The sequence below is a fragment of the Lissotriton helveticus genome, chromosome 3_1 (genome assembly GCF_964261635.1).
Source record: "Lissotriton helveticus chromosome 3_1, aLisHel1.1, whole genome shotgun sequence".
Classification (NCBI taxonomy): domain Eukaryota; kingdom Metazoa; phylum Chordata; class Amphibia; order Caudata; family Salamandridae; genus Lissotriton; species Lissotriton helveticus.
Genome location: NC_136061.1, coordinates 1913524054 through 1913538898, shown reverse-complemented (window position 1 = coordinate 1913538898; position 14845 = coordinate 1913524054). Strand labels below are relative to the sequence as shown.

The 14845-nt window shown below is 42.3% G+C and overlaps 1 protein-coding gene across 2 annotated transcripts in view; it reads left to right on the top strand.

The window, feature by feature from the left end:
- The window catches only part of OSBPL5 (oxysterol binding protein like 5), a 970364-nt gene that overhangs the window by 222573 nt on the left and 732946 nt on the right, over positions 1-14845 (top strand). Inside the window, exon 2 of one of the 2 annotated variants that reach the window (XM_078682922.1) lies at positions 13736-13800. The exons of the other annotated variant lie outside the window; for it this stretch is intronic. Coding sequence (XP_078539048.1) covers positions 13795-13800 — 6 coding nt within the window. The 5' untranslated portion in view covers positions 13736-13794. The remainder of the gene's footprint in view (positions 1-13735; positions 13801-14845) is intronic. 2 annotated transcript variants of the gene reach the window in all.

Below are 14845 nucleotides of genomic sequence, written 5' to 3'. Positions count from 1 at the left end.
TCCTCCTGGAACTGTCAGCCACCTTCGACACCATCTCCTGTCACATCTTGATCAACTGACTCCACCAAATCGGAATCCAGGGTGACGCCCTCAAATGGATCTCCTTGTACATCACTGAATGAACCCACAGAATCTGTCTCCTGTCGTTCACCTCGAAACACAAGAAGATCATCTGCGGCATCCCCCAAGGATTGTCCCTGAGCCCCACCCTCTGAAACACGTACATGACCCTCTGGCCCACACCGTCAGGTCACATGAACTCAACATAATTTCTTACGCTGACGACTCCCAGCTCATCCTCTTGCTGTCAAACGACCCTTCCACCACCAGAGCCAACATCCAGAGATGTATGATGAACATCGCTGACTTTATGAAGGGCAACTGTCTCAAGCTCAACACAGATAAGACAGTCCTCATCTTTGGGAGCAACATCTCGCTATGGAATGACACATGGGTACCCTCAGAACTTGCCGATGCCGACAGACCAAGCCCGCATCCTCTGCATCATCTTGGACAGCAGGCTATTTATAAAGAAACAGGTAAACACAGTCTCATCCGCCTGCTTCCACACCCTATTGAAGCTACACCTGATATTCAGGTGGCTCCCAGTCAACATCAGAAGGACCATCACACAGGCCTTTATCACCAGCAGGCTGAACTTTGGGAACACACTCTATGTAGGAATCACCGCACCCCTCCTGAAGCGACTACAGACAACACAAAACTTAGTGGCAAAAGTCATCCTCGACCTCCCCAGATGGTCTCACATCAAATTGCACCTCAAGAAGCTACCCTGGCTTCTGATCCAGAAGAGATGCCAGTTCAAGATATTGACCCACGCATACAAAACCCTGCACAATGAAGGACCAGCATACATTAACATACAAATGACCTTTTACCAACTGACCGGACACCTATGATCCACCACCTTCTTCCTCGCAGACACCCAGATCTGCAGAGGCAACAGCGGAGGACACTCCTTCTCACACCTGGCAGCCAAAGCTTGGCACCTCAGGACCATCTCATTCCTCCGGGAATACAGCAAAGGACTCAAGACCTGGCTGTTCAAATGAACAGGATAACCACATAGCAGTTAGCAACTCCAGCGCTTTGAAACCAGGCCCGGACTGGCCGTTGCGGGCACCGGGCAATTCCCCGGTGGGCTGCAAGGGTGGGGGCTGGTTTTGGGCCCCTGGGGGCCGTTTTTGTTAGAAGGGCCGTTTTTGCAGCATAGCTGCAAAATCGGCCCTGTAACAAAATCAGCCGAAAACCGGCCCCGGCAAAGAGCTCGGCGGCACCTCCAACGCCCCCGAGTGGGGAGGGGGCATCCGAGCACTTTGCCAGGGCCGGTTTTGGCTCCCAGTCCGGCCCTGTTTGAAACCCTCACCTGTGTTTTCCTCACTTTATAAATTCTTGATTAATTGATTACTACATTTTACTCTAGGTATAAAGGCCATCATCGTGTGGTTTCAGAAAAGGAGAAAATAAGTAATAAGGCAGTTCCACCCCTTTCGATGGCTGTGGGGCTGCTTATGACACCTACTGTCGCCGTAGGATGCCAATATTCCTTTTTACGGTTGAGCTCATTAGATAAATGCTTAAAACTTTGCATTTCATGCACCAAAGTTACACTCTAGGCCATAATATATTGTAATTGTATTGTATTGAATTGTAATTGCATTAATATAGCGCTTACTACCCCTGACGAGGCGTCAAAGCGCTTTTTCGGCGGGCTGCACGCTACTCCGGGACCCATAGAGGATTAGTGTAGAATTAGTATAGTGAAACATGCAAGTACATTTTAAGTGGTGGATAGGTTAGTCAGTTATTTGGATTTGGAATGATAGCAGAAGGATAGAGGAGGACAAAGGTTTGTATTTATTTATCGCTCGCTTGTTGACGCACGCTATTCAGGAAGCCTATAAAGGATTAGTGGTGAATTAATATGGTGAAATATGAGGTAATTTCAGTGGTGGATATTAGTCTGTTACTTGGAGTGAGAAGAATAGCGGTGGAATAAAAGGGGAAGAAAGATTTGCATTCATATAGCACTTGTTACCCCTGATGGGTGTTGAAGCGCTTTTCTGGCGAGTAGCACGCCACTCCGGAACCCATAAAGGATTAGTGTTGAAAATTAGTATAGTATAAATATGAAGTAATTTGAGTAGTAGATATGTTATTCAGTTATTTTTGGCAGTATATTAGTAGAGTTGAATATGGAATTTCATAAGTGAACATGTTAGTCTGTTAATTTTGATTGAAAGGGATAGTGGAGGGATAAAAGAGTGAAGGTTTTTATTTTTGTGTTTGTTTTTTAGGTCTTAGCAGTAGGAAGAGGCTTTTGGATGAGTAAAAAGGAGTTTTGGAGGGAAGGAGTCAGAGGGGAGAGTTTAGAAAGGTTTGTTTAAGGAGATCGGTGTAGTAAAAAGAGGTGTCAGATGATGCAAGGAGGGTTAGAGCAGGAGAGAGTCTAGAAAGGGTTATTTTGGCGATCATAGTAGTGGTCTGGGGTTTGGGATAAATGAGAGAGTGGATGTAGAGGATATATTGATAGATGTATAGGATGAAAGATAGGGCAGTGCATTAGAAGGAGTAGTAGAAAGAAGTTTGAGATGAGTCAAATGGTTGGGGTAGAAATAAGCCCCCATCATTGTCCCCTGTTCTTACAGGTAAAACGCTCCTTTGAATAGGAGGCAATTGTTCATCAGGCAGAACTCAAGCATTTTGATGATCATTTCGTTTCTTTCTAAGTAGTGCACAGATCTAGTGGATTGGCATTTCCTTACTAACGCCACGCCATCCTGGTATTTGATAGATGTAAACAAGCTAACTACGTCTATGGTGGCAAGTACGTAGTTAGGCTGCCACTGAAAATATTATTAGTTTTCTGAGGATGTCTTTTGTATCTCATAAATAGGTGGGTAGGTCTTTCATGAATGGTTGGAGAATCGATTCCAGCATTAATAGGTCTGTCTTTTTGTGGATTTTATTAAGTATATTGTTAGGGGTTCGGTGGGTGGAGGGGCGGAAGGGACCGAGTCAGACACCTGAAATAGGGATTTCAAGGATGGTTTTATTTTAAGGTATGCTTTGCGCCGTCTGCTGGATACACGCAGCTTGGTGAAATCGTCCGGTTCCGTTTTGACGCCTCTTGGGAACACCGGATGGTCCAGGGTGTTTCGGTCCCGCCAGCTGTGGGAGCCCGCCAGTCCTCTAGCTCTCTGGTTCTCGTAGAGGTCGGGGTTTCTCTCTCCCACTCTCGGTGCCGGGTGTAGGGTGGATGCTCCCAGAAAAAGAAAACAACAAGAGAGAGGGGGTTTACTCCGTTGTTCGTCCCACTGTTGTATCGGGGCCAGGGGAGTGAAGGACACCTAGTGCTTTCAGTGCTGTCTTAACACACCCGTTCCTGTGCTGTAAGTGCTCGTGAGGGAATGAGGGAGTGCTGGTTACTGTACACTATGTACACGGGTCTATTCACACATTCGAGCTGCCACTCCGAGAGACCCAGCCCGCCACTTTGCCCCGTACCTTTGTGAGCCACGCTCCTCCCGTGGGCCCGTGGCGGGGCGATTCACAGATCCGGTGGCCTCCTGGCTTGTCGTCAGCTGCTGGGCTCGTCCGACCTGCTTCGCCGTCTTCCTCCGTCTCCGTCTCCACACTCGGGTCTCTCACGCCTTCACCTCAGGAAACGCCGTCCGTCGACTTCCGGGTCGCGTCTCCTTTTGGTTCCGTGGCGAACCAGGGGGGCGGTGCTTCGGCTTCCGCGCTGTCCACCTTAAAGGGGCCGCATGTTGATCGTCCTTCGTCCCAAGTTCTCCACTGGGCGTCGGCGTCACTCAGGGACCACGCCTCCGGCCATGATGTAGACTGTAGTACGGAAACAGAAAGGGGAGTAAGGGGGGGAACAGCCGACCACCAGTCCATGCCCGTCTCGGGGTCCAGGTCGGAGTCAACACCCCGGAGACGCGCCCCGTGACATATATATAGTGTAGGAATTACTCGATGTTTGTTTTGTAGGTAGTGTTTTCCTTAATGGGTGAGAAGGTCTTTGCTGTACCACTTATTAAGGTGGTCTCCCAGTTTTTTCTGAATCCCCTTGGTCAGATTTTGTTTGAGTTTTGCGTAGCAGGTGGGATCTCCAAGTTGTCGGTATATTTTCATAAGGTAGTCATCCGTTTTTAGAATGACTATGTTGCCACCTTTATCGGCCTCATTGGTACGTATGTTTTTATCTTTGTAGAGTTTCTTCCAAGGCTTTTTATATCTAGGGAGTATTTGATAGGAGATATGTGCTCTTGCACTAATATTTTTGGTATTCTTTGTTAAGATCACGTTCCATTGCTGTAAAAAATATAGGTCAATTGATTTACCTTGTGGAAGTGTCTGTCTGACGTTAGATTTTATTGAAAGTTTGCTTATTTTGGGAAGTGAGATATCAATTGCTAGTTCTGATGCTGTTTCGGAAAGTGAGCTGATTTGGTCTTCCCTGTCGTCCTCTGACAATTTAGAAAGCAGGTGGATGGTTTCAAATTATTGGGCAGTGAGGTTACTAGTCTTGAGGTGCATTATGTTCTATGCTGTGGTCACTTCCTTGTCTGCAAAGAAATATTGCAATTTCAATCTCCTTATGAACTTTAACAGATCCATTTTGGTTTGAGTCAAATCCCATTGAGCTGTGGGACAAAACGAAAGACCTTTGTTCACTATTTGGTTAAGTGTGATGTTTAGGTCTTTTGTTGATAGATTGACAACTAGTTGGCGTTCTATAATTTCATCCTGGCTTGTTCCTTACTTCTGGCTCTTGTCTGAACCCCTGAAATGGATGGTTATTGGGTTTCTGTACTTGGTGGTCGGGTGCAGTTGTTTTGTGCATTCCCTAAACGTTGTCTGCGTACCTCCTCGTACAAATGCACTCCTAGATGTTTGGTTCTCACACTGTCTGCTTCTTCAGTGGACTCTACGTCTGAGGATTGAGCGATTTCTGAAGAGCTTGCTTGATCTGTGGGAGCATTAGTTATTTTGACATACTTTTTTTCAAAAGTGTATATACCCTTCCAAGGTGATAATCGCTTTCATTGCATCTAAACTTTCTGTTTTTCCTCTGTACAATATCTTCTTCAGACTCATCTATTATTTTGTTGAGAATTTCATAAGACTTTTTAGCAATGTCTTCCCACTTTGCCTCATCAATCCTTTTAGTTAGAATGTCTACTTCTTCCTTGTATTTGTCAAATTCTTCTTGAGCAATGTCTATTAGCTGCCTCAGCATGTTATCTGATGCTGTGCGTAGGTTGTCTACCCATTGCATCAATTTTTCAGGGGCTCTTGTCTCTGTCGGTGGGAATATTAGGATTCTTAGACCTATTCTGTGATATTGTACAGCCTGGGAGGCCAGCACATCAAACGCTAACACCCTTCATAAGGCAGACCAGTCTGACTTTGCATGCGGTGGTGTTGGCTTGTGGGTAATAAGGCTAGATTGCTGCATATGTGATTTATATTGATTTCTCTGGCCCGAAACACCAACTATGGAAATCAAATATTACGTGAATAAGTATTAACATTTCTTATTTTTTTAAACAAGCCAATTGTGAATATACTATACTTGTGCATGAAAAAAGCTGAGATGGGGTGTGGTAAGCAAGGGCTGAGATTGGGATTGGGATGGATTGGTGTCACTACAACGCATGCTTTTACCACGCATGCCTTTACAACGCGGTTTTTACCACGCAGTCCATTACAACGCATAATGCTTTTAGGCGCTGGATAGTGAATTATTTAATTTACTATTCCAACTCCAGTCCCCGTGGATAGCAGGGAAGGTGTTGGATAGTATATTAAATACATTCCCTATCCTAGAGCGCCCCCCAGCGCATTGCGTTGTAATGGTTTGCGTGGTAAAAGTTGCGATGTAATGGTAGTGCGTTGTAAAAAATTCGTTGTAACCGTACTACACCGATTGGGATAGCTACACAGAGAGTGTGGGACATTTGAAATGGAAAGGAGGGAGTAGAATGCAAAAGAGAGGAGAAGACAGTAGGAAAACACATGCAGCGTGGGTGTAAGCACTTGCATTATACAAGCCATTCAGTCAACGGAGTGGAAAAAAGGCAATCTCCAGGGAAGAGACATACAGAAGGAGTAGGGAACTGATACATACAAAAAAAAACATATAATTATAAGCAAGGGGCTGACCCAAAGCTCACTCTGTATATTGTATGTCTGTGTATTGTACTGTAAACAAAAGATCTGCTCCAACAGCCAGCAAAAGCGGTGACAACAGACAGCTTAAGCTGTCTATAAGTCAGGGAGAGGCTTTGGTGCAGCTCCTTTGTTGATTTCCATCTTTTGCAGTATTTGATATGCCACAAGTAGGCTAGTCTTCCAATAAAGTAGTTTTACTGCTCCTAACTGTTTAGAAACATTGTTAACACAGATCTGTGTCAAATTCAGTAGGAAGGAGCTTGGCATATTGTAAATCAGAGACAACGCTTTTACATATCCAATAGGAAGGGGGTACACTTTGTGAACTCTGTCACAAGGAAGGGATTTCACAATGTAAACATTACGACAAAAAACTATACGGAGGGTCCTTACATTCTTTAATGCAGAGAAAATCCCTTACAACGATTCCAGGGGTGCCTGATATCTTGTTTTCTTTGTGCACGTTTGTAATTTTATGATTATTGTGAATTACTATGCATGAATTAAAGAATGTGTTTTTTTTTTAAGTAAAAACACTGACTGGGCTTTTATTTAAGCATGAACGTGTGCTTTGCAGAGTTCTTTATTTCTACCCTATCACCTCACCGAGTAAGCCTTCGACTGTGCTGCCACATTACCCTGGGAGTCAAGCAGCTGGTGCTTGTAGTAGGCACTTCGTGTGTGTTAGTACCGGCCCACGCCCTTTCTTAATGCACTTAAATAATACGATCAGCACTTAGACTCAGGACTGTGCCTGGCATGACATTTAGCCAGCATCTTACTACCCCTTTACATGCAAGCCTCGTTTTTACCACCTTTCCTTTTTACTTACTGCTGATTTTAATTTGCGCCAGTGCTTTATTTTTAGCATCGAACACGCCTGCAGGGTGACTATGTGTTCGATCAACAGTCGTTCCAAATCTCTCCTCTATCACATTTATTCTAACCCTGTAACTAGTGCAGATTTACAGCAACGGAATTGTTTGGCCCCATTAGTGTTAGCTCGCACCTCACCATCTTCTAATACGCAAGCTTGGTTACTGCAATTTTTCTGCTTTACAATAATCCATTTTTATTGGTATTTGCACTTTACCACAGCATGGGTAGTATCCGAGGATGTAGTGTATATGTATGTCATGGTTTACTATTGTTCTTAAATATTTTTTAGCTGTTTAATATATTTGCATTCAATGGAACTAGGTTTTTTAATTGTTATGGCATATATGCTAATTCAATAAAGCTACTTTGACTTAGTTTGTGTTAAAAGGTAAGATTGAGAGAGGACTTTAGCTCTGGTACTTTTGTTATCATCTTTTAATGGACATGTAATACTTAGAGAACTTGTGAGACAGATATTGAGTTGAAAAGGGCCCAAACAGGTCTGTGTTTTGCTGTGTACATTTGTAATCATTTAGTAAGGCTTGTACGGCTCTACCTCACTGCCCTGGAGGTCAAGGGCTCATGGGGGTGTACTGGTGCTCAGCTTGGGTCGTCCAGGACACCAGGGATAAAAGACTCCAGTTGTCACAAGTGGAGCTTTGTAACCCCTGATTACCATGTTCCCTCCACTGCCCCATGAAGCAGTTTCCTCATTCCTGAACTGCAATGTGGGTACTCCAGCATTCTGTGTGCCGGCCACAACTGAAAAGAGGAACAGCACCTCAAGCTACACGTTCTGCAGTAGCCTAGTGTCGAACCAACTGCTCCATACGAGCTTATGGTACTGCTCATGCATGTTGTGCTGAACATGTGCACTCTATATGCATGCTAGCAGGAGAGCTAGGGTTGCTTCAGAATTGGTGCTCTGGAATTGGCTTCAGTCAGGAAGAGCAGCTGCTACAAGCTGCTAGGCAGCTGTTCATGTGATGCAAGAAGAGTCCCAGAGTAGAGGGTGAGTGTCTCCAAGTGTGACGCGATTTCGGATAGGTGTCTGCAACTCTGTCCAGTGGTGTAACTGTTGCCTAAAGAAACCAGTAAATGCTACTGGTTGTGAACTTGACAGGGGAGTTAGTATCTGTGTGGGAGGTTAGTGGATGGGAGCAGCCTGTCCGTGGTCACTAGGCAAGGGTACTTGGAAGTAAATAAATGGACAGCTTGGATCTTTTATGGCCCCTCCCACCAATTATTGGCTGGCCTCCTTAGGGAAAGAAGACGTAACAGCCAGAACTGCCGACTTTGGAACTGAGGAATTAGATTTAAGTCTTGGCATTGGATCAACATCCTGTGATAATGGGCAAATCACTTAGGGCCGGATGTACGACCATTTTATTTCAACTAGCAAAATGCAATTTTTACTGACTCGTAATTAACGAGTTTCTAAATGAAATGTACTAATGTGTCTCAGACACATTTAGGGATTCCCAATTGGGTTGTAAATGACCTACCTCATTAATATTCATGGGGTAGATTGCAATTTGTGACCCATTGGGAATGACCTGTAATCACAGGGATGGTGGCCTGCTGGGCTCAGCAGACCACCATATCTGTGAATGTTCTTTAAATAAAGCAATTTTATTTCTGAAATTCATCTAATTTTTCTAAAAGGAAAACAGGATGCATTTAAGAAAGAAAGACCCCCTTCCCATTTGCGCCTGTCTTACCACCTACTTGAAGTAGGCGGTATACTGTGATGGTTTTGTAACCACATTCTGGTTGCAACTCACTATTAGGAAGGGACGCCCTTGGCATGCCCCTTCCTAATACCGACTTGCAAACCCTATTTTGTGTGTCGGTAATATTTTACCAATAAGCAAAATAGGGTGAGTACATGCTAAAAAGCATTTCAGCAGTCACAAACAGTGTGGCGGCTGGCAGAGAATGGTGGCAGGGGGACTTAGGGGATAGAAAATAAAACAATTAAGAAAACGTACCTGCTGGTAGCGTCGCCAGCTGACGCCTCTCCTTTTCGCAGGAAGCACCCGGTCTCTCAGGCTTCCTAGGCCAATGACAATGTTAACGCTGCAATGTGATTTGTTCCCCTAAGTTCCCCAAGCCAATGAAGTGTTGTGATTGGTCTGAGCGCAGTGGGGGGATGCACTTCTTTCTTAGAAAGGACTCCAACACCTCTGGGTCGACTTTGTGCCAAATAATACAGCAAAAAAAGAAGAAGCTCATTAAGGGAGGGTACTCTGCTTAGGAATGATTGTTGCAGAATTGTTTCAGGAGTAAAATGCATCCATCCATAGTTAAATGCCTGTGCAGTGTGTCTTAAACCATGGCCTCTACAAATACTTAAGGGGAACTGTTAAAGCGTTTATAGTGTAATCACCCATATTAACAACAGCACTCTGGGATACCTCACAGAATATGAGTCAGACATTACCTGAAGCAATGTCACACCCCTAGCAGATATATTGCAACACAATACAGACCGGATTCAAAACCCAAACACAAGACCGGACTGGCCATATCGGGCATCGGGTGTGTCCCCGGAAGGCTGGAAGAGCGAGAGGTACTTTTTCTGCTGGGGCCGTTTTGTAGCAGTGCAGCAGTTTTAAAAGCACTGCATAGTTCCTTGTATATCCAACAGTTTTCAGACAACAACATTAGTGTACCTGCTGGAGAGAGATCAGAGTTTTGTTTAGTGGCAGTTTTGACTCATCTAAGTTAGTGCAGAGTGTTAATATGCCAGCTGCTAAGACTGTGTACTATGCAGATGACTGAACAGTATTTTATGTACATAGCTCAGTGGGTTACTGCTTTTGTCACAGTGATCCTTTTGTTACTGTGCAGTTCAGAAATCACAACCGTAATCTAGGTTAGAAAGAAATGTTTCTTTCCCAGTCTCTCATTACCCTAATTTTACAAAGAAGGGCTTGTTTGCGTAGAAATTAATTATTTTTTAGTAAAGTTAACCCTTACTACTTTGTTATTTTCTGAATCCTGAGTGTGTGCTTCCCCAGACCAAGCCCTCTTTAAAAATGCCTACCGGTATGGATGACATGTGAATCTTACACCTTGTAGTTCCCTTTGTCTTGTGTAAAATGTTCTATTCACTGTCTCTGTATGTGTGTGTGAGATGTAACAAATAAAATACATGTAAGAGAGGGGCTATGGAGAGATGAGAAGCTTTGTTGGAGGCTGATTGTGATGGAATTATTGAAGAGCCTCAATAAAGATTGCCTTATTCTGGTGCATTGTACAGTCATGCTCCAAAAAGTAAAACAATTTAATACATGATGTAAAATGTATTGTAGAATGCACCATTTCTTGCAATTTTTTCCCAGATTTCCACGCCTTCCACCCAAAAGCCACCTTGTAGTGGTCAGGCTTGCTTGCTCACTATGCACAATATGGGGGGTCATCTGACAAAAATTCCAAGGTTTCCTGTCAAGCCCTGCCCACACAAAGTGACAATGTCCCACTTTTGACAGTCTTACATCCAACACACCTCAATAGTCTCACAATCAAGACAGAACTCTCACTTCCTTCACAGCCTAGCAGTCACACGTTGTCAACCACACTCGCACAGCCATCAGAGAAACAATATCATTGCACTGACAGCATTCACACCTGTCACAGTTATCGGACACTAACAGAACACACTCACTTAACTCGCAATCTAGCAGCACAGCCAGTAGACCTTTCTGGTTATTGAAAGTGATTCTTTATTAAATGGTGAGCTTGTGTGTATGACTGGTATTCTTAATGAGAAAATGGATGAATACAAGAATAAGTACATTTGGTGGATAAATAGATACTTGAGTGCAAGAATGACTAACAGAGCACATAATGATGATTTATTAATCATATAGATGAATGGATGGGTTACTGCATGAATGGAATCACCCAGATACTTTCAATTATAAGCCAGACCATTTATCCTTGCCAATGTTTACCTATCTTGTAGTATTACAAGGAGCAATGGTCTGAGCAGCCTATATATGGTGCAACATGGTCAGAAAAAAAGAATGTTATTTACCAAAACACCAATCAAGCAATCTCTTTTGAGAACTCTGTCCATCATATGTTGTTAAAAGCCTACTTCTCTTGGTCTGCTACTAGTAATTAATTGTACCATAAAATGCTATAATCTTCTTCCTAAATATTTAAATCTGTGTTCCGAAATATAAAGTTCTAACAGATTAGGCAAAACATTGTCTCTATTATTCAGTACTGGGGCAAATACATAACAGATACATACATTGATGTGTTCTAATTTTACATACTTCAGGTTCATATTAGATAAATGCTACTGAACAGACATGGGTATTACCTGGTATATTGTATGTAGGTTGGTGCATGTTCTTCCCAGCTACCTATTCTCTATTTACTTTTATGAAGACATATTTAGGGCAGCAGTATTAAAATATCTGGCTAAGATAGTTTTTCAGTTGAGTGTCAGCGATTGCTAATTTATCTATGGCTTGCACATATTTAATTGAAAAATAGATGACTCACAAAGATTTCAGTTCCAATGATTCATTGAGAACTGACAACATTCATTTACTTCTTAAAATAATAAGAGAAGGAATCCGATACAAGGAATGATTAGGGTAAAGAAAAAGGAAGTGAATGAAAAATTAAACAGGACAACCTATAATCTTATTCTATGGCCATGTAGGTGCAATCATTTTTAGGTAAATCCCTATAAATGTCAACATCTCCTGAAAGCGGCCTCCTTCTATTATAAAATACATGAATAGGGCATTCATCTGTAATTTAAAATATATTAAGATGGAGCTTTTGTCCAATAGTGTTAAAATAGTTGTCTAGAAGTGCAAGGATTTTTCAATCAGCATTTAAGAGTGAAAGTGGGCATGATAAACTTGCATTGTCTTTAATTGCATTAGGAAAAGCGCGTATTTTGACATAATTTCAGCATTCTGGAATCATTCTCATGGAGAAAAAGAGCAGAAATTGAGCCTAAAGGTAGTAAAAGAGGTCAGCCGGCAAATCAGCTGCTCCACCAGCTTTATTGCTCGGTAGTTCTGCAATAACCATTATACCATCTTAATACATGAATAGCTGAGAAATGGGGTATTACCTTAATGCTTAAATGCCACACTGTTCGCCCTGATACCATTTTTAAGGAAAATACCCACAAATTTCAAGACATAAATCATACATGCTGATGTTCAAGGTTTAATACAGTATTTATGACCATTCTTGCTGGAGGAGAGGGGAATTATACACCTCTTGTGAGCCATGTACCCTCCCCTAACATAACAATTGTAATAAATGATATAGCAAATAAAGATTAATGACCATGATACATAAGACAGAATGTGGAATCGCAAAAATAAAAAATGGAAGAATTACTCTAAGGTAGCAACCCAAAAAGAAGCCAAATTGACTATATAAACAGAATATATATATGGCACCCAAAGCACCAGCGTCAATAGTATCGCCGGACATCCAGACCATTGGGGATACGGATATCTACCGCCCCCTGCGCCTAATGCCACGGAGCCCAGGGTTTGACGAAGGGGCTCCTCAATCAGGGTCATCAATAACGAGTGAGCGACCTGGGAGTCCATGACAGCGACGAAGGGAGGTACACAATTTACGAACTGTGCAGTGTGGGAAGGCCAATTTCGGCACAATATGTAAGATCTTTATTGAGTATCAGGACTTTAAAATTCATCATACATTCCCGTTGCACTTATTGAAAATTCCCCGTATGAACAATGAGGGGCAGAAAGACATTGGTATGAGACTGACCAATCCTCTCCCCCCGCTGATTTGCTGTATCCAATGGGAAGTGATCTAGTGTTTCAAAACTGTACCATCACTGACACATTGGATGAATTGCATATGCGTGCAGAAGAAGGCAAAACGCCGAAACACGTCCTTGCCCGCAAATAAATTATTGAAGCAACCCCGCGAGTGCAGTGTGTTTCTGACACAAGAGCCTTTATATATATATGTATATATATTTTTTATATATATATATATATATATGTGTGTGTGTGTGTGTGTGTGTGTGTCACTTAAACTGTGTTTTTTGTAGTGACTTAATATAAAATATGTGTATATATAAATATATATACACACATACACACACACACATTTTATAGAAAGTCAATGAAAAAAACGGAGATTAAGTGAAATTATGGTGAGGATTAATTGTAAGATATTGATACAATTTGCTTAGTTGTGGGCAGTTAGGGGTACACCTTCGGTCATCTCCTGCGCCCAACCTCAGAAGACAGCAGTTGACCAGCGCTTATGGATGAACTGTTACACACGCGTGGTTGGAATTTCAGATTCTCATCAATATATTCTACAAGGAGCATCATTATTTTGTGTTGTCACTCCACCTTCATAGTTCTACTACTGGCAATACCACTTCATTTTTTTCATATCCATTCCCTTTCATTCGAGGTTCAAAAATTCCAATTATTTAACTTTGATTATGAAAATACTCGTGAGGTTTCACCACAAGCCTATCCTGAATTTTCAGTGCACACACAAAATAAGATCATCGAAATGTCCCCAAGTGTGTCACCTGTTTTTCTCGGGGCAAATAATTAAGTACATGCCCTTATTCTCTTTACTTTTCTAAGGCTATTTGGGTTTTTATTTTCAGCCAGCAAAATACCTTACAATTAAGTGCCCTATTAGAACAGAGATTCGATTTCACGGCTGATGCAGGTAAGTGCCATCACACATCTTCGTTTCTCCACAATTACTTTTCAATTGTTTTTCTAAATGTTTTCCAATTATATCTTTATTCATTTCCTTGTAGACTGTGATCTTCCATTCATTAGTGAGAAGGTGTTATACAGCGAATGTAGTCTAGACTCCAAAACTAATGATAAAAGATATATATATATAAAATGTGATAATTCTCAGTGTTTTAAGTCCAGACCGATGAGCATCCTTTAGAACTAGCAACATATTTATTTTTTCCTGCCCTTAAGAGTAGTTTCTTTAGGGTACAAAATTGAGCTGTGAAAATGATAAAGATTCATCGTGCCAAAGATAAAGTGATAGGAGAACATTATTGAATCCTTGACACAGACATCAAAAGCAGGGTAATGCTCTGCATTCACACTGAGATACTGAGTCTTTGTAGAAGCATCTCCTAGTGCTGTCAGCTGTGACACCCTGCAGCTGTTAGGTCTCACCTAGGCAGCGATTGCACTGTCTCTTCGAGACATGCTGTATTGAGGATTTGTGAATAAAGCTCCGCCCACTTTCCATCCATCTTTTTAATTGGCTCCTGTCCTTTGTAAATTATGGCTCTTCATTGGGCAATAGGCCTAGTAGTCCCTCCTTAGTAACCACCTTGTCTCTTCTTGTAACCTCCCTTGAGAACACCCCTCATGGGAATTCACAAGAATACTATTCTTTGAAGGCTTCAAGCAGGACACACACTTTGTCCTAAGCTAGGTTTGCAGTGCTTACTTCACTCACAAGAACATCTCACATTTATATGAGAGCTTCTACTAATTTCCCTTCATCAACTCCACACAGAATAGAACCTAATCTGGAATCAATTCTTTTGTCATATTTCAAAGCTACGAATTTTATATATGGACATAGCTAGTTGAATGTAATTGTGGTACTGTCTCGCGTGCAATGCATTATTGGTAGGGTGGATTTACCATATCTTCTCCAGAGTACAGTACCATAGGAGGCCAAAAGAGGTTCCTTGGGACCTCTTTTGGCCACTGCAACATGTCTAGACAAAAAT